The 20,209-nt window shown below is 36.1% G+C and overlaps 1 protein-coding gene across 6 annotated transcripts in view; it reads left to right on the top strand.

Moving 5' to 3' along the window:
- Window positions 1–5,671: 5,671 nt before the first annotated feature.
- Window positions 5,672–20,209, top strand: part of gria4b (glutamate receptor, ionotropic, AMPA 4b) — a 160,777-nt gene continuing 146,239 nt past the window's right edge. Inside the window, exons 1-2 of one of the 6 annotated variants that reach the window (XM_043221420.1) lie at window positions 5,672–6,058; window positions 8,980–9,138. In XM_043221420.1, coding sequence (XP_043077355.1) covers window positions 5,971–6,058; window positions 8,980–9,138 — 247 coding nt within the window. In that variant the 5' untranslated portion in view covers window positions 5,672–5,970. The remainder of the gene's footprint in view (window positions 6,059–8,979; window positions 9,139–20,209) is intronic. The other 5 variants (XM_043221422.1, XM_043221421.1, XM_043221419.1 and 2 more) reach the window with 5 other exon arrangements.

The raw sequence follows: 20,209 nt of genomic DNA on the forward strand, positions 1-20,209 counted from the left end.
GCTACGTTAACTCTCCTCACACACTCACTCAGAGACCCAAACACGAGAAGAGGTTACACATCAGTACAATGAAGATGAATGAGACGACTCATACTGACAAAAACCATTTAAAATATTTAAATCAAATTTTAATTATGTTATGTAATAATGTTATTTATAATACATATTATTATTTGCACAATTAAAATACAGGTTAATGCATATAAAATACATTTATTTAAAGTTTTATGTAAAATTAATGTTTATATATTTGTTTATGAATAAATACATTTATTATTTAAGGAATTCAATAAAAATATTTACCTTTAACTGATTATTATGTATTTATTTTCATTAAAAAAATAATGTTTAATTATATATTTGTTTATTATATAAAACAAATAGATTATTAAAGAAATGACAAATATTAACTGTTGGTTAATAATTATATATAATAATTACTATTATATATATTTTTGATTTATTCCTGCTATTTCTAAAGAATAAATGCTGGTGTGTTTATAATATAAAATACAAGTTTTTTATTTTTTATATATTTTATTTAAATATATATTTGAATTATATATTTTAAATTATGTATTTGTTTATAAACGTACATTTAAAGTATTAATTTGAATTTTTTTTGTATTTTATTCCATTACAATAAATAATACAAATTAAGTTCACAAAATATTTGCATGGTTTGCGTGTGAACTGCCAAGATAAGCAGATTGCCCCAATGTCCTCATCTCGTTTTCAGAGATAATGTATTAAATTAGTGGTCCCATTGTATGAATTGTCTAGCTGTTCAATCGAGCCTTTAATTTTCTTCTGCACCTCCCATCCCACTCTATTATTCATGGTGTTATTCTTTACCCGTCCCTGCGCATTATTCTTGTCTTTGTTTATTTGACTGATTATTGCACCTCCTTTCATATACATCACTGTTCGTATTTTCCTCCAATGCAGGTGCTGATCCCCCAAGGGGGTGGTGGGTAAATGGTAAATGACATCTAAAAATACCCCACCCCCAATCCCTCCCCTTACCTCGTCTGACTCAGCTCGTCCTTTGGAGTAACCAGCAAAAATGAGCGAAGGCAACGGAAGAGTGACGACACTGGTGCAATTACACATTCCCAGGGAAAATGTCATGTGTTTGAAATGCTGCTGGGCCTGCCTGGCTCTCTAAACACAAGGGATACAAGGAGTTATTGTTTATGAAAGGGGAGAAAGTACTTCTGCATAGAGAGCAGATGTGAAAACACCCACATGCGTATACACACTTTTTCATAGAAGTGGAAATTCAGTGCTGTTGTTATGTTTTGTATTTTAAATATCAAAAATATATGCATTACATAAGTTACATTATTTTACATTTTTCAATCTCCCTTGTGATGCTCTTACCAGGAATATTATTTATATGCCTGAAAAAATTGCATATATATTCAAACAAATTATATTCATATATATTAAACATATATTCATATGCTGTTTCTCTTTTTGCATATATGGTGCAGCATTAACTAATCAATAGTATTCTAATTGTTTTTAAATAATTCCGTAAGTATTACGAATGTTTTAAACAGATAGGAATAACAAACAATAATATAAATCTTTATTTATCCTCATACCACTTTACTGAAGAACACCAAAGGAGGGATTTTCTGTGCAGTAACAATGAATGTTAAAGCTTTCAGACTTTAAAAAAAAGCGGTGAGCACAACCACTTTTCAACCTCAGTGAAAAACTGAAGCCTGAAAAAGTTTCTAATCTGCAGACGTGATAAGAAGTTTATTTTTGACCCTGTGTGATTGGTTAATAAGCCAGCAGTAGGCTTCAGTTGGACATGGACAGAGATAGCGGCAGCGGATCAATGCGTGAAATTACAGCGTTTGCCCTTTTCCCTATATTAGGCTGCCCTGTGTCCGAGAGAAGACCCTTGAGCACCGATTGCTGATCAAAAGGCCCTCGCTCCCCCACAGACCCCCGAGGGGCTGCGCCATAGACCTACAGCAGCATTTCTCATTCAAGCCATCTGCACTGAGAAAAAACTCACGAGGCCCACATCAATCATTGATCTCCTTTAGTGACTGTAATTCCAACGAATCCATCCACGGATATGAGTTTACATCAGTGCACTAACATACGCCACCTATCAACTGCAGGTTTGTACAAATCCATTTGTATTTTCCATCTCGACCCACCTTGAGTTCAGAAGGTTTGTGCTTTCTGTTGTTCTGTAACTATTTCTGCAAAGGGATTTGCGTGAGATAAAGCAGACTTTTCCATTCTCCCTTCAGCATCAGAAGTCCTTGTACCAGACTAAAACACACTTGACATTGCACATACGCATTTAACAAGCTCCCAACCCATCACGAATTCACAACAGGGCGCCGTCAATAGATTTACCAGTGAATTTTTAAAGACATTTCTCAAAAATGCAGGGAAATTCAATTAATCATTGATCCATCCTTCTCGGTGCAAACTGACTGATCTCATTTCTGTTCTGGGTTTGTCCAGAGGCGAAATATGAATATGAGGATGTGCAAGATAGAAAGAGCCAGACTCATTGGGCTCATTGTCACTTGATCTCTTTTTCTGAATGTCTTGATTTTTAACCACAGTGATTCGTAATGTTTGGATTCTTGTTGCTGTGTCGTAGCACCGTTTTCGTGCAAGAATCTGTCTCAAGATCAAACAGAACCGTGCCATTACAGAGCCATAAGACAATGACAGAAAGACAAGGCTGCATATCAATAAGAATGACTTCAAAATGAAGCAGACCTCTCAGTCCGTGGAGGCCAGTGTGATGCCAGTTAGTCACAAAACTGAGGAATCTAATACGAACCTTCTGCAGTCTCTGTGATGTTGCATTGACCCAATCTCAAGACCCAGTCGAGCCAATTTAATTTTGTAGTTCAGCCAAACAGGCGATGCAATTGACTTCTTGAGAGTTGCTGAGATACCGGCATCTGGGTATATGAAAAAGGCAGAGAGACTAATGATTTCGGACACCTCATTTACCACCAGTCTGATAAAAAAACGAAATGTTGTGTCCATGATCTTTAACTACGAATATGTATGATACAACCAATCATGGAAAAAAAAAAAAAAAAAAACATATTATGATGACCTGCTAAAAAAATGAGTCACAATGGGAACCTGTGTTAAATAGCTATTCAGGTTAAACGGTACGCAATCGGAAATAGAAAGCACAGTGAAGAAAAAAATGAAAGGGGTTACATCTCAAACAGTTTAAGACTTGCAATTAATAAACCATGCAAAATTTCACCAAGTAAACCACGATTTTTTTCACTGTTTATGTATCGTGTGTTTGTTTTCATGACCATTCTCTAAATACGTGTCTGTTAATGAGACGCTTTGTTTTGCTGTGTCACTTGTCAGTATCAAGCTATAATTGCTCATTAAATGTTGTGAAATGTTATTTAGAGCGTATACGTTGAATTTTAAACCAAAGCATCGATTTTAAAGGAATAGTTGAGCAAAAAATGATCCGTTCAAGATCTGGATAAGTTTCTTTCATGATTGGATTTGGGGGAGATTCAGCACTGCATTACTTGTTTACCAAAGGATCCCCTGCAGTGAATGGGTGCCATCAGAATGCTAGTATGCAACGTCACAATAATCCACAAGTAATCCAATCGACGGTCCATCAACAATTTGTGAAGTGAAATCTACTGTTGAGGCATTTTATCTTTAACTTTTCTTAATAACGCTTCCCCAAGAGAAACGGTCCACAGAGTTTTTCGGTGGAGAAAGCAGCTTTTCACTTAACAAGATATTAATTGGAGGCTTGGAATCATGTTATTTGTGGGTTATTGTGATGCTTTTAGCAGCTGCTTGGAAGGTCATTCTGACAGCACCCATCCACTGCAGAGGATCCACTGGTGAGCAGTTGACGTGATGCTAAAAAAAAAAAACTTAAGGGCTTAAGGGTGAGAACAATTGCAGAGTGAACAATTCGTTTAAAATATAAAAGCTTGTCAAAAATATAAATACTTTCACTTCTTTATAGAGGTAACGGAAGTTGAAGTTAATATTTCTCGTGCAAACTCTGTTTTGAATTTCAATAGGGCTGCATAGATTCAGGACCTTGGACAGAGACGCCGCAGTCGACTCTCCAGAACGTCTGTTCACGCACAGTGAATGCCACGGTTGGTTAAAGTTGCCTAATTGATTTGCCCATTCAAATATCTGAGGGAGGACAAACAGCTGCAGGTGACATTTAAAAGTCACTTTTGAAAGTATTTACTCATTTAAAGCCACTTTAGACGGTATTTAAGAGAATACAGTAGTAGCTTTGAATTACTGTCTTAAAAATGGTTACTTGCTTCACAACCATATTCATTTTTTTTTATAATAGAGCTATATGGTTCTTTAAACGTTAAAACGTTTTATTAAAGGTTTGACCAAAGCACGGGAAAACCGAGCTTAAAAAGTTGTGGCATTCTAATTGGAATCTTTATTCCTTTATAAGTCTCCCTTGTTGATAAAAATACGATCAATACATTTGTACAAAACCAAATGCCACTAACCCTTTGCTCATTTTTCACAGACAGCGTTTCTTAAACACTAGAGGTTTTACTGAAGCAGTAAAACTGAAAATGAGGAAATGGAGATTGTGATGAACAGTGTGATTTATGATTTATGGGACTAAAGAGAATAGGGAGTTAAAGACCAGAAAATGAAAAATCAGTGGTCATTCATTAAATGTCAACAAAATGTGTTAAATGTCTTTAATCTGTTTCAAAGACTCATGTCTGCCATTTGCTCTCTGTCCTATAACGTTTAGTTTCAGTGTCTAAATTTAGTATTTCTGCGCCATGTGTCTCAAACTTTGACATAATATCTAATAAAAATACGCAGGAGCATCACAACCCTCTCTCGGCTGTGATGTGTGGACGTTATACGTGACCCTGTACTATATTTATAGCAGCCAACAATTATACGGGTCTTTCATGCCAAAAATCATTAATATTAAGTAAAGATCATGTTCCACAGAGATATTTTGTAAATTTCCTACTGTAAATATATCAAAACGTAATTTTTGATTAGTGATATACAGTACATTGCTAAGAACTTAATTCGGACAACTTTAAAGATAGTTTTCTCAATATTTGTTTTTGCACCTTTTAGATTACACATTTTCAAAACCATATTCATCTTGCATTCATTTCAGAAAACATTTTATAAAACTGACCCTCATGACTGGTTTCGTGGTCCAGCAGGGTGAGAGTCCATTAACATTCCCTCGACGTTATATAAATAAATGTGAAATGTAACTTTTTTTTTAAACCCAGGATTGTTTTTGTTCCATGAATCTGATTTTTACAATTAGCCTACTTTCACCTCTAGAGGGTCAATAGTGATTTAGCTCAATTGCAATGGGTTTAATTGATTGGAATTTTCGGTTTAAATTGGCTTAACCTATGAATACTCTTATGTCACCCATTTGTGAATTTCAAAATGACTCAACTGCACGCCTGACAGCAAAAACGCCACGTATAATGGTGTATCGTAATTAAGGTAACTTAGCTTTTGTTTAATGGGGACAGTACAGCCGTGAAGGTCTGTCGCGTTATAACAGATTTCGCGCGTCTGAAGACGAAAAAGTCGACCGTGCTGTCTCGGAATACGGCACTGAAAGAGAACGAACACACGAACCCCCGCGAGAATGAGTGTGTTTCTCTCTCTCTCTCTGTGTGTGTGTGTGTGTGTGTGTGTGTGTGATGTAGAGAAGGCGCATGTGTGATGAGTGTGTATGTGTATGTAGACACTGCCCACCGCTGTCGCGCTCCCCCCATCTTGCATGTGGACCGTCTACCGCCGGACGGAGTCGCACCAGGGTTCGTGCCACTGCAGGGGAAAAAAAAAATCCGACAAGAATGGATTTCTAACAACGTTTCTCCTTTCTGTCCTTTACCCAACTGACGTCATCCTCAATGTCTCTCACAAATTTGAACTAACAAAATGAGGATTTCTTGTAATCAGCTTTTACTGCTATTCTCTTGCGTTTGGGGACTTACTATGGGTGCTTTTCCGAGCAGCGTTCAAATCGGTGAGTACGGCGGTTCGTCACGAAAACGCGAGCTTCGCGTTAAGTGCGTTAAAACTGTGTCAGTTGAACGAGGGGGAAAATAAGAGCGTCTGCATTGGGGTCAACTGCGAATGTCAGTGCGCAAATAATGCGGTGGGAAGTAGGTTTTTGTCGCGTGGCGGCGAAGGGGCATTTCGGGAGGAAATAGTTTTTGGGGCACTTTTTGTTTGTTTGTTTGTTTTTAGCTGTCAGGCAGATCATTGTGCCACGTTTTGGTCGTGGCACCACTGCAGTGCTCTCCGCGGCGAGCTCAAACGGGATGTTGCTCTGAAGGTGGATCATCCTGAACAAGGGCACAAACGCAAAGTTTATTTGTTTATAAACGAATGCTTGGTCAAATGAAAACAATTTGGATATATTATCGCAAAGCGACTTGAATATCAGTTCACCACCTTGACAATAGAAAGTGGTTTAATTTATTCCAATACTGCATCAAGCCCTATGTCATAAGCCCCGAGTCTCCCGGTGCCCCTGAGATTCCTCATCTCTCTTATTGTTTGGACGATAATAGCCCATGTAAAGTGTACAGTTTTATGAGGAATAGCGTGCCTGTAAAAATACATCAAATTTAAAATGAAATAACTGTCGGCTGTGTTTGTGTGAAATTCACTGTAGTGACGTTTCAGGCGTTAAGGGTGGTGTTTTCTTGCCTTTTGCATTTACGTTTAGGCATTATCAGTGACTGGTTACTGAAACTATTTCATTAATACTGAGCAAGTCTGATAGAAAATAACCAGTTAGTAAGCTATGTCTTTCTTTTTAGTCAACGAAAATAGTTCCTAAAGTAGCCGAAGTGTCAAGCTTTTTGTGTCGCCAAGCAACGTGCGGATAAAAAGCCAGAGTGGAACTGGAATGGAATAGTTCCTTGCTCTAAGCGTTCTGTAATCACTCTCCAGCTCCAGCTCCATATATATATGCTTATTTTTCTTAAATATTTTATATTTGCACATCTGTTTGTATCATATATTACATAATCAAAAACGTTTATTTGGGATGCTGTTTATATATATAATAAATATATATATATATATATATATAGTATATATATATATATATATACTCCAGTCCGGGTTTTCTATTTCACGCTCCCGCCCACTAGAGAGAAACCCACTCCGGAATGTGGAGGAACAATTGTATTAGCATATATATATATATATATATATATATATATATATATATATATATATATATATATATATATATGCTTGCTTATTTTTCTTAAATATTTATATGCATCTGTTTGTATTTACATATAATAAATATACACAGTATCATATATTACATAATCAAAAATGTTTATTTGGGATGCTGTTTATATATATTTATATATATATATATATATATATATATATATATATATATATATATATATATATATATATATATATATATATATAGCTCCAGTCCGGGTTTTCTATTTCACGCTCCCGCCCACTAGAGAGAAACCCACTCCGGAATGTGGAGGAACAATTGTATTATATATATATATATATATATATATATATATATATATATATATATATATATATATATATATGCTTATTTTTCTTAAATATTTATATGCATCTGTTTGTATTTACATATAATAAATATACACAGTATCATATATTACATAATCAAAAATGTTTATTTGGGATGCTGTTTATATATATATTTTTATATATATATATATATATATATATATATATATATATATATATATATATATATATATATATATATATAAAATAAATAATTTTATGTATATTATAAAAAAAAAAAAATATTTTGGTCACAGTTACAAAAACAATTTTTATGGAACTCACACATTCCCTCATCTAAACTGTAATAAAAGGACATTCCAGATCCCATTACATATTATCACATTATAATCCCGTCAGAGTGAAATGAATTAGATGAAGATATGAAATTATAATAATAATAATGTTAATAACTGCTTGATTTACTTCTACGATTTTTAATTAAACGTAGGCCACGTTGCGTCCCATTAGGTTTATGCGCATGCGTCTAGAAATATGCGCTATATATATTCAGGCAGACATCTACAGCAAATAATATAAGCAGAAAGTGCAGGTTTTGCGCTTAAACTCTTAAGTTACAACACACGCATCCGCCTAAGCACCTGTCAAATCAACCTGTGTTCATGAGCTTCTTGGAGTCGTGCTTTGGATATCTTAAGTCGTGCGCTTTCCCCTCAGCAGTTAGCTTGATCTGTAGTTTCAAACATTGGTTATTTTTAAATGCATTTTTCCATTAAAGTGAATATTTGTAATTTGACAGCACTAATAGAGTTTCTCCTCGCACGACAAGCAAACTCCGATCAATAATGAAATTTGACGAGTATTTTCATTATTGATTAGTCCGTGTAGCTCTGAATACTTACATTTGTCAATACTTTTAAGTAAAATACGTTTTTTTTCTTGGTGAATGTAGTATGGATTTTCACTGAATAAAAATGGCAATTCTTTCTCTACTTTGCTTTTTCAGCAAAAAACTAAAAATATTAAACAGTAAAAATTGACATATGAAAATATGATTATATTAAACATACTCTGGAAACTATGTGTTAAAATGTCTTTTATCTTTAGTCTTTATTTGAATCTTACCGAGAGGTCATGTATGTGCATAATGGGGTTATTCGTCTGTGAAAGCTCACTCGAGTGTGCAAGTGTGCACTTGACTCATCTGATGTGGCATGTTACTTGAGTGCCATGAATTTCAGTATCCTTGAACCATGTGCTTTTTTTTGTGCTCATGTCTCTTTTTCTTCTTAATCAAATAGCCAGTTATATGACGTTTTTGGTGCAATGTGTTATTTCCCCCTCTCTTTCACTTCTCCTCCTCTCTTCTTTCTTTCTTGCTACACTCTCTCTCTCCTGCAGGCGGGCTGTTCATCAGGAACACAGATCAGGAGTACACTGCCTTTCGGTTGGCCATTTTTCTTCACAACACAAGCCCTAACGCGTCTGAGGCCCCCTTTAACCTGGTACCCCACGTGGACAACATTGAGACTGCCAACAGCTTTGCTGTGACCAATGCCTGTGAGTGAAACCCGAAGCTGCATGCTGGATATTTACATTAATTCTGTTTAAGCCAGAGAAATAAACAAGGACAGCATAGGTGATATTGTTGCTAGATCTAAAGTTGGTTTGAACGAAGCCCTATTTGAATAGCGAACCGTTAAACCTATGTTAATCATACCTGCAGTGTTGAACTGAAAAGATGCAGGCCCTTCATGCATTGGGATTGCCTGGCCCCCATCCAGTCAACACTGGTGTCTCTTTGTAAATCTGTCCTTCGGCTCTCAGCTGGCACAAATACAGGCTAAGTGCATGTAGTGTACGATACATTCGTGGATACACCCTTCCCCCAATGCCCTGAGCGGGGCGTTCTCACTGTGTGTTCATGTGTGTGAAGGTTTGAATGCATTTGCTTGTGTTCTGCTGACATATGTGCTGGCATTGCATAAATTGTGTTTGTGTTCAGATTTTGCAGTAATACAGTCTAAATCTGCCATAGTTTGTTTGTAAACCCCTTCTGGTGCTTCTGCTCTGTGGTTTCATGTTTAGGCCTGTGGGCCAGAATGGTGATTGTCCATCAAGCCAGATCCATGTTAATGTTGCAAAAAGGTGCACAATATTACTCCAAAACGTCTTTTTTGCCATTTCCCATCCAGGATTTTGACATAGGGTCATAGGGTAATATTGAAGATCAGTCATGGTTGTGCCTGGACTTCCGCTTCCTCCTCCTTGTGCCCAGTTTATTCACTATTTTTGTCACGTAATGTTCAATGCTCAGCTCTAACCACAGTATACGGTGTTCCGTATTTTCTTGTTATGTACTGTGCTCTGATATGGAGTGATACGAGGACTCGTGCTTCGCAGGCAATTGTGTTTTGCAGAAAATATGCTACACAAGAAATGTGTTTCTTTAACTTCTAGCAAAGACAGCATCATAAACCCCATTCAATGAAAATGGAAGTTTTGCTGCTTTTCTTTTACTTTTAAAGCCGTCTGGAGCATAACTGATTGAAGCAGATACACACATTTAAAATGTACAGTCACCCTCTTCCAGGAAAATGAAGGAATATTTTGATGACTCATATTGCACTGCACAGTCGAATAAATGCACACTAGAGAGAATGGATGTCAGTGAGACATGTTTTGCAATTTTCCAGTTAAATGTATTTAGTAAATTAGAGTGTGTGCTGTGAAATTTAATAAAAATAAATATTTAAAAATAGATATATTAATTTGTATGTTCATTACATGTAATGTAATTGTTCAAGTATATTTATTTAGTTTTCTAGTTAATAATTTTGTCACCAAAATGTTTTGAAAGAAAACTTAAGTTCATGAAAAATATTAATATTTCTAGAAAATATCTCTATATATATATATATATATATATATATATATATATATATATATATATATATATATATATATATATGTATTGTACAGACAACTATGTTGTCATAGCAAATGAATACATAAAATAAGTAAATATTCTTTAGGCCAGTGAAAAAGTAGTTAATCGTCTTTTATAACTATGACTAAAGTATTGTGGCTGTTTTAAACAAAACGACAATCCTTCCAATGCCCTGCCTACAGTTTTCTGTTTCCCGCTTCCATTAAGCGATTGCATAAAATCTTTGTTTTCCTATATTTTGACATTTATTTTATCAGACGCGCTATTCTTCCCATCAACACTTCCTCGCCGCTACACAAATTTTTACACTCCTCATCCGGTGTCATAACAAGCTGTGTTCTCCGCACTCTGAGACCCGTCCCTGATGATAGAGTCGGCCCCTTGAGCGATAATGATGAATTTGTCTGAAATTTATATAGCCCATTTAACCTTCTCAGCAGATTAAACGCACACGCCGGCGTCGTGGTAATTCGAGCCAGCCTGATAAGTTCCTGTCCTATTACTGTGTATGAACAATCGGTTTCAGTTAAACAGATTAATCGCCGGGTCCGTCACTCGCCATTTTGAGCACAGTGTAAATCACTGCAGAGAAGCAGCAGCCCTGCTTGTGTAGTAGTCAGACTACCAGCGTCCTGATGTGTCTCAGCCTTTCCTTCCTTCCTCAGTGGCCGTGTGCAGCTCTGTTTGCAGTGTGTTGCACATGATGGCTTTTATTCCTCGCTGGGGAGCCATCACTGCCACGGGAGGATGAGTAGAGGACAGATTATTCGCTTCCAATGATCTTTCTGCTTTCAGCTGCCTGTTTCTTTCCTTCCGTCCTCTCAGTTCTGCAGTGTTATTTTACACAGTCAATTGTTAAATTAAGCGGGGAATGACAAATGCGTGTATTCGGAGAGGGTGAGGGGCAATTTTGCATAGTAGGGATTTGTGTGACCTCTAGGACAGCCGTGAAAGCGGGCATGTTTTCAGCATCTCGGCAGTGGGTATGTCAACTCAGCAGCATAGTGCTGATACAAGCCACTTTTTGTGTAATTCAGTCATAGCAGAGACAAGTTTGTTTCCTACCGTTGTATCAGTGTGCATGATAGCATCGCCACATGGGCATATGCCCTTCTCCACAGAGCTACGCTCAACCTATTTACTCGCAGCGCCACATGAGCGAACGCTGCTTTAGAATACGAGCATGGCAGCTGGATGAAGTGTTATTGGTGCCTCTAAACGGTTTATAAAGAGGTCAGCAAGTTAAACGTTTGTGATTTGTACGATTGTTGTGGTAGTTTCCTGTTATTCTTACCCCAAAGTCTTATACTGCCTTAGATAGCTTTAATATATGAATTATTGGGATGCTAGAGCAGGGCTTGGTTTAAAAAGGTCACAAACGTAACAACATTTTGGAAATAGGGATTGACCAAAATGGTAACTACTGAAAGTGTCTGAAATAACAAAAATAATAAATTTTTTGGTTTTGTCAAAATATTGAGTCTGACATATCAGGTCTGACATGGTGTGAGTGTTAATTGCTGAAAAACTTTGCCACTTGTGAACATCCTGCACAGCACAAATACTTCAGTTACCCTTACCCTTTACCCTTTAAGTCCAGGCAACTACAACTTTGAAAAACCAAAAAAGGTGTTAACTTTATGCTATGACTAGTAGTCGGCAGATAGAGGTTTTTTTTAAAGCCAATGCCGATATCTTTAGATTTTACTAAGTTTGCAAGTTTTGTGAACATAAATGTTCATTAGTCATTCAAAGATTTGTTTAAATTATTTAAATACTTATTTGCTAAATGCTGACGGCAAATGAGAAAGTATTAAAATTGCTTTTCTATTGCAAATAATATTAAAGCAATCATTCTAATGCTTTTTTTCTGGTAAGCATTTTAATTCCTTTGTTTAACTGTTCTGATTATTAGATAGACTACTTACCATATTAGACAGAACTGAAAGACAACGGCGAATAAGAGAGAGAATGTGAAGCGATTCCTTTCTCAGCATCGTCAAAATAAAAGTCAAAATAAAACATCAAAATAAAAATGTCTCAAACTGCCAAACAAAAAAATCTATTTGATAAATGCTAAATATTGTTAGATATATCGACCTTGGCAATATATCGGTCAACTTTAGCTATGAACAAAGTGAAAATCTTGCATTTGAGTTTTTGATGCACCCTAGTGCTCATATTTCTTTATTGGACATGGATTAAATTTCTCATTTTGTATATGTTTGTCTTACAGTGCCTTTATGGGTGACCTTTTTTGAATCTTTCTGAATATTATTAAAAATAATTATCTCAACCCTAGTCTGTAGGCGTAGTCACATTAGTGACATTTTGTATGCAACGGCACATTGTTTGTTGCGTTGAAATGTAGAAAAATTTGCTAATTAGCTCAGCACATATGTCAATTTCAAACCAAACTGCTGCTCTGTTGATCAGCGCATGACTAACTTAAACAGACTAACATTGCACAAAACTCTCAGACGTCTAAATTCATATTAAAATGACTGGATTTCACTGATTAACAGCAAATGTTACTTCATGGTTTTGGTAAGACACAAAGGTGAGTAAATAATGACAAAACTGTAATTTATAGGTGAGTTTTAGCTTAGGTTTCACCTATAAATGACATAGTTATAGGTTTCCCTGTTGGAAACTAAAAATGTCATTTCACTTTTCAGTTTGTCATTTTAGAAGCCTGTGGCTCTCTAGTAATTTTTAAACATTTTTATAGTCTGGAGCCCTGTAGACCGATTCTGATTTTGTTTTCATTGACCTTGATGTTGTTTAAAATGAAAATATCTGCACCACTGCGCTGAGCCCACTACAAGCCGCCTGACTCTAGCTCAACCAATGGCACGAGTCTGTGTTGAGACTACTTGCCAAACTATGAGACATTCATTTTCAGACCACCTTGACAGTCTCTAAGTGCCCTTGAGCCGCTTACACTGTCTGTTTGTCTCTCTAAAAAAATGAATCGCTTTTCTTATTATGAGCAGTTCTGTTTGGTGACCGTTAGTGATACTCAGACAATGCACTTCACGTCTTAGTGTGCAAGTATATGCTCTTTCATTTATTGGACTCTTTCATTTGTCAGTTCAGATCAGACACACAATGCTCTGAACAGATTGTTAGAGGGTATAATGGGAGGAGCTGTAAAACTGTATGGAAACAGTGTGCAAAATAATATCTTCAGCAGCGCCTTTGTTCTGCTCCATCTGGTTTTAAAATGTATGAAGCTTTCAATCAGACCTCTCTGAACACCGCAAGAGTCTCTTCGCTTTGTTTGGTCTGTCAACAGAGAAGATTATGTGCCAAACAGATAGGACTGTGTCCATGTGTGTGTTTAAAGCCACGGTGTCCCTCTGTCCCCATCATTCTCTCAGAAGGCTTTTTCTTCCAAGGGGTTTGGCTAACTGAAAAGAAAAAAAACAGAGAGAAACCGCACAAGCCAAGCGGTGACGAAAATAGCCAAGGGCTTGTGGGGACTGTTTCTCCAGATTGGATCCCTCTGTGAACAGAATCCATCCCATATCACTGTTCCTCCCTCTGTCTCACTCTTTCTCTATCATGCATATAGTATTTCAACATGGTAACTCTCTGTCTGTCTTTCCTCCAGCTTGCTCATTAATGCGTGGGTCTAATGTTTGCATAAGTCTCAGTGTAATTCCTGAATCAATAGTTGTTTCCTGTGGCCATCTGCAGTGAGAGTGAAGAGGGGTGAAAATCTCCAATGATCTCAAGTTGTTTGATGGAGAGTCATGCTTCCTACTTGCTGCTCCAATTCTCCTTTTATTGACAGAATGATATGTGTATTGACCAAGATTTGTCAATAATTTAAAGCTGTGTCAAAATAGGAAATACTCTTTTTGTCTTTATTGGGTGTTTTTAAACTTTCTGATGCCAGGGAGATATGTTGATCTTGATATGTTGAAACCTACAATTACAAAGGCAACTAAAGATACTAAAAGCATAAAGACCTCAAAATATGTACAGTATTTCTGAATATTTAGTTATATTTTACATAATATTTTAAATAATACACACACACACACACACACGCATGTATATATAGAAGAAAAATATGTTATTTTGTATGAAATATATGTAAATATTTTATACACAGCACACACGCATATATTATGTAGACAAAAACTTCATTATTCATTATTAATCACAGATCATTTAAACATATATATATCTATATATATATATATATATATATATATATATATATATATATATATATATACACACACCATATTATAATATTTATACATATTATAGATAGATAGATAGATAGATAGACAAATCCTGACTCCATGTGGATGTTTTACAGAACATGTGTATTGTATATTCATTACTTTCTTTCTGTCTTCATTAAAAGTCTCCCATGTGCTGACACATTTTAGTAAATGCGTGGTAGAGTCTGTTTTTGTACTCTGCTGAGCCATTTCCTCTCTTCTCCCCTGGAGGCAAGGCTCTGGACACCCTTTAAGTGGTTGGGATTCACCTCGTGATTGAAAGTCTCGGGCGACCGGCTCTCTGAGGATCTTGGGCAGTATTTTTGGGTTTGGTTCGATCCTCCTGCTTCAGTGGGCTCCGCCATCCATCTGAATGAGTTCTGGTGAGGATCTGTAAATAATGAAGGGATGGAGGCGACTGTTTGGGTTATTGGGAATGTTGGAGAGGAAGGAGGGGTATGCAGCAGTGCAGGGTTCCCTCGAATAAGACATTAATATGGCCAGACAGTGCAGAGAACACACAGAGATGCCCAAAACACTACAACCTACTAACAGAAATACAAAGTGTATTAAAGCTGAACTGAAGTAAACAAGATATTCTTTCATAATTATTTAAAAATATATTATTTTGTACATTTTATAAAAAAAAACAAACTATAGAACACTGAGTGGAAAACAAAGTGATGAACAGTATATTTATACTATAATTTGTCACAAAAAAAGATGCAGACTCAAATAAGTCAGTTTATCATTTAATTGTTTATTAGATCAGTCATTTATTTAGACACACTATGCTAATGAAGTAGTTTATTACAGTAAATAGTACTGTACATTACTATCCAAGGATTGGTGGTTTTTAAGATTTTTATTCTGCAAGGATGCATTTCATTAATCAAAAATGACGCTTATAATGTTACAAAAGATGCTGTTCCCTTTTCCTTTCTATTCATCAAAGAATCCTGGAAAACATATTCACAGAAACTGGGTGTCATTTTTGATTTTGTATCCTTGCAGAATAAAAATCTTAAAAACCTACTTTCACCAATCCTTTGAATAGTAATTTACAGTATAACCTATTTACTGTAATAAACTACTTCCTTAGCATAGTTTGTCTAAGTAAATGACTAATTGATCTTATAAACAGTTCAATAAAACTTTTACTCATTTTCTGCATTACAGGAATAAATTCTAATTTCAGCTTCACAGTATTACTAATTTTATGGATTTTATTCTAAATGCTGTGATACTGTGAAGCTAAGATACTGTTATTTCCTTCTCACATAGCTCATTTTACCATTATCTCTTCACCTGAACAATTTATGTTGTTCTATGGTATCATTGTAATCCTTGACTGCCAATATATAGACATCTGTTCTGTGATATCACGTATGGTTCAGAAGATATAACAAAATACATAATTTGGTTATGATGGAAAGTAAAATGGTCGCCATAGCAACCACAAGGTGTTTTTGCCATGACTCCATTTTCTGAATATGTTTAGAGCCACAAACTATACAAGTGTACCAAGTATTTTGCTTTTATGGAAAAGTGAACATTATAGACCTTTTTCACATTTCCGGTTTAACTTGAAGAGCAACTAAAGATACAAAGGCATAAAGACCTTAAAATATGTACAGTTTTTCCTCAATATATTTAGTCGTATTTAACATAATATTTACATTTTGAAATATTCAAAAATGAAATGATTAAGCACCTCCAAAATAAGTTTTTGTTTGCATAATATATGTGTGTGTGTACTATGTATATTTATTACGTAATACACACACATGCATGTATATATTTAAGAAAAATAAATTATATTTCTATATTAAATATTTAGATAGAAATTATATTAGAAAGGGTTAACTTGAACAGCAGTGAATGGGAGAGAACGACAAATATATTTTGTGCATTCCTATTTGCTCAAATACCAAAAGAAAAACTTTACGATAGCGTTTTTATGACTTTAAATATAAGGCAAAAAACTGAGACAGACTGATAATGGCAGTCAGAACAAATTTACCGCCCCTCCCATAGACGCTGCATTCAAAAAACCCTTGCATTAGTTTTCACATTTACTGTTATTGCTCCATTTTTTTATTCAGCTCTCTCGTTTTTAAATAAAAATTTAATTTTCCCCATGATTAAAAAAGCTTGGTTGTTCCCCAAAGTGCTCTTGAGAAATCTGTTAACTACCATGTTTGCCTAGGCCAGATATTTTCTGTGGATTCTTTTCAGTGGGCTCTACCATATCTATCTTAGTGCTGCGCCAATATCTCCACAGATTAGAGCCTTTGTATGTGCCTCAAAGTGTTCGCTTCACTGAGCAGCTGTCTCCGTCGAGGCCAGGTAGAGCCGATAGATTGGAAACCCTCTGAACCTCTTTCAAAGTCCCTTTCTCTCCCCGTGGGATTCGTACCTATGGCACCTTCCTCTGTCCTTCAAGCTGTGCTTCAGAAACACGGTGGGGCTGGAATGATGGATCACCTTAGACCCACGCAGAAGGACGACAGGCAGGAAGGGATGGGTTGATGCTGGGGAACGGGGTGGTTGTCCGTCAACTCTCCTCTGGCAGGTCCAGTGCTTTGTCAGCCTCCTTTCATGATTTTTTTTGCCAGCGGATCAGACCGACTCTACAGGGGAAACACAGATGCACAGTCCACTCGCACGTGGTTGTGGGGGTTAGGACGGGTCAGCGCATAATTGTCAGGGAAGTATTTTGTGCAGGACCACCCCATCGTCAGTTTTATGTCTGTATGTCTTACAGTTCAGTAGGAGGAAAAACTTTAACAATTTTGTCTCTCCAAATGCTTGGAAATTGTTCAAGTTTGTCATTAATCACTTACCCATGTCGTTCCAAACTCGTAAAAAACCTTGTTTGCCTTCAGAACACAATTTAAGATATTATAGATGTACCCAAAGACAAAAAAAAAATATTTGGAAGTCAATGGGACAGATATTTCATCTAAAATATCTTGAATTGTGTTCCTGAGGACGAACAAAGCCTTCACGGGTTTGGAACGATGTGATTAATAACAAAATGTAAATTTAGCTGTGAACTAATCCTTTAAATGTGTGTTACTGATAAATGAGTGTAGTAATTAGCTGTTATGTGAAAATAACTAGCGAATTACAGTAAACGTATTATAAGCCAATGTATTTATGATTTAAATAATACATTAATGAAAAATTATAGAAAATAATTTTTGCAACGTCAACTTTTCGGACATTTCATACCGCTAAAAAATGACTGAAAGCCTTGCGCATTTAAATAAAAAATGTACTCACACTTATGTTAAAAATTTGGCTTTTGTGGGTAATGGAATCATAAATAATGCATTATGAGGGTGTTGTAGGACAAAAGTTGTTAAAGTGATCCTTATTTTAAATGTTAAAGCAGGAAGCTTGGCAGAATCAGTACAATGAGATTGGTAAAATCAAGTTTGATGAGGTCTCTGGATTGTCATCAATGTAATTAAGAATCATCCTGATTATGAATACATTTGCCATGACTGATGATGGCTTTGGAGTCACAAAGTATTTCTACAAAATATGACCTCTCTTGGCTTATTTCCATTTGTGTTGCTATTCTTCAAAGGATTAGGAAGCAAATTTGATCTCCTCATCCCCAGCTGTCCCGATTTGCCCCGTGCTTCAGATAGCAGCAATTGATAAGTAAGATATATGTATCGTCCTTGGTTATTTTTATAACTGAATCACATTTCTTGGGTAATGAGAGAGCAGCATGACATATGCAGACATTTTGCTGGGAAGTAAGACTACTTTTATTTGTTTGTTAGATCTGTCAGTTGCCATATGGCATGACCAGAACGTTTGATCGGTCATGGCCTGTAGCCCCAGCCTCGTCTGCAGCGACTATATCAGCACTACACACCTCCATCTTGATATGCGTCAGTCAGCCACCTCTGCGCACAAGCCAGTCAGAATGATGGAGAGGTGTAGACAGCGAAATGAAAAGCTATGGATGGAAGGGTGGATAATGCAACAAAGAGCTGACACAGGAGAAAAGATGAATAAGTGCCTGGTGGTGAGGAATGGCACAGAGTACAGGACCAGACAGATTTATTATTCCAGGCATCGTTTGGATTTCCCAGTTATGTGCACTGGAATTATAATGTTTACCTTTTGAACTTGACCAGCAAAAAGTAACAACAAACAAAGACAGGATATTGTTAGAGAGAATGGAGAAAACTGAATAGGAGGAATCGTGAAAGTCATGTGCAGTATTTATATACTAATATTTATTGATACATTTTTGGATGATTTTATTATACTTGTAGTAAGCTTTTTTTTGGTACTTAAACTTATTTATTTCAGTTATTTTTCAAGGCAACACTTCTACATTTATGTTTTAATCTCAATTAAGGCTGGCACAATTTTTGATATTCTGATCAAATGTTAAAATGTTAGCCAGATTGCGTAATGTTTTTTTTTTTTTGGGAAATAAATGTTTAATTTATTCCTTTTTACGCCGTATTATATCCCACCTTATTGAGTTGGTTATGTAACCACCCTTTCCCTTGACACGTCTAATGGGGGAGGTGTAGACGGAGGCAGGACTTGTGTGAACTCCGTTGCTTACTGTTAATTACTTAGATAGTTAGACTAGAAGCCTCTCTTGTGTACTGCCCCAATCTTCCTCATTGCTGTTTTTTTTTTTTTTGGCAGCATCAGCTCTTCACTAAAATTAGACAGGAAGATGCAGTAATTTAAAAGGGGATACAAAGAGGTCGACACATAATTCAGAGCTTCTAATTGAAAGAAGCAAAGCAAAAGAGACACAAGCTGGGATTTGATCAGCGATGCTGTTAGTGAAGTTTTGTGTTCATAGATCAGACTGAACAGAAGTTCCTGTTCCTGTCTACTCCCTGAGTGTGACTCATTTAACATGGCACTTTCTGAATCGCTTCTGAAAAAGAATCATTATACAACTGTTTCAGTCTTTGAATATGATTGGGTGAGCTGTTTTCCAAGAGCGCTAATGTAGTCCAACAGCACTAGGACTTTTCACTGTTTATGTCATTCAGCTCGTCTATGTTTGCATGTTACAGACTGACTGTCAAGTCAGTGTATGAGTAGTGGGTTTTTTGTGACACTTTCTGCGGTTCTGTTGTTAGTAGGTGGTGACAAGCGAACGTCTGCATGAGTGAGTCAATGAATCATTCAAAAATGCATATTCGTGCAGGACTAGTTGAGTCTAAAACAGCATACTGCCTGTGTTTTCAAAAGTATTTCAGTACATAAATCGGTACATAAAGTAATACATACATTTTAAAAACATACCGATACCAGCCTTTCCATGGTATAACTTCTATGGAGTACCAGGTCGATCCAGCATTCGGAAGTAGGTATATTTGGAAAATATTTGGTAAATCATTGAATCATTTGCCTGAACGTTTCACTCTAAACATTGGTTAGT

Source organism: Puntigrus tetrazona, chromosome 21 (genome assembly GCF_018831695.1).
Source record: "Puntigrus tetrazona isolate hp1 chromosome 21, ASM1883169v1, whole genome shotgun sequence".
Lineage (NCBI taxonomy): Eukaryota > Metazoa > Chordata > Actinopteri > Cypriniformes > Cyprinidae > Puntigrus > Puntigrus tetrazona.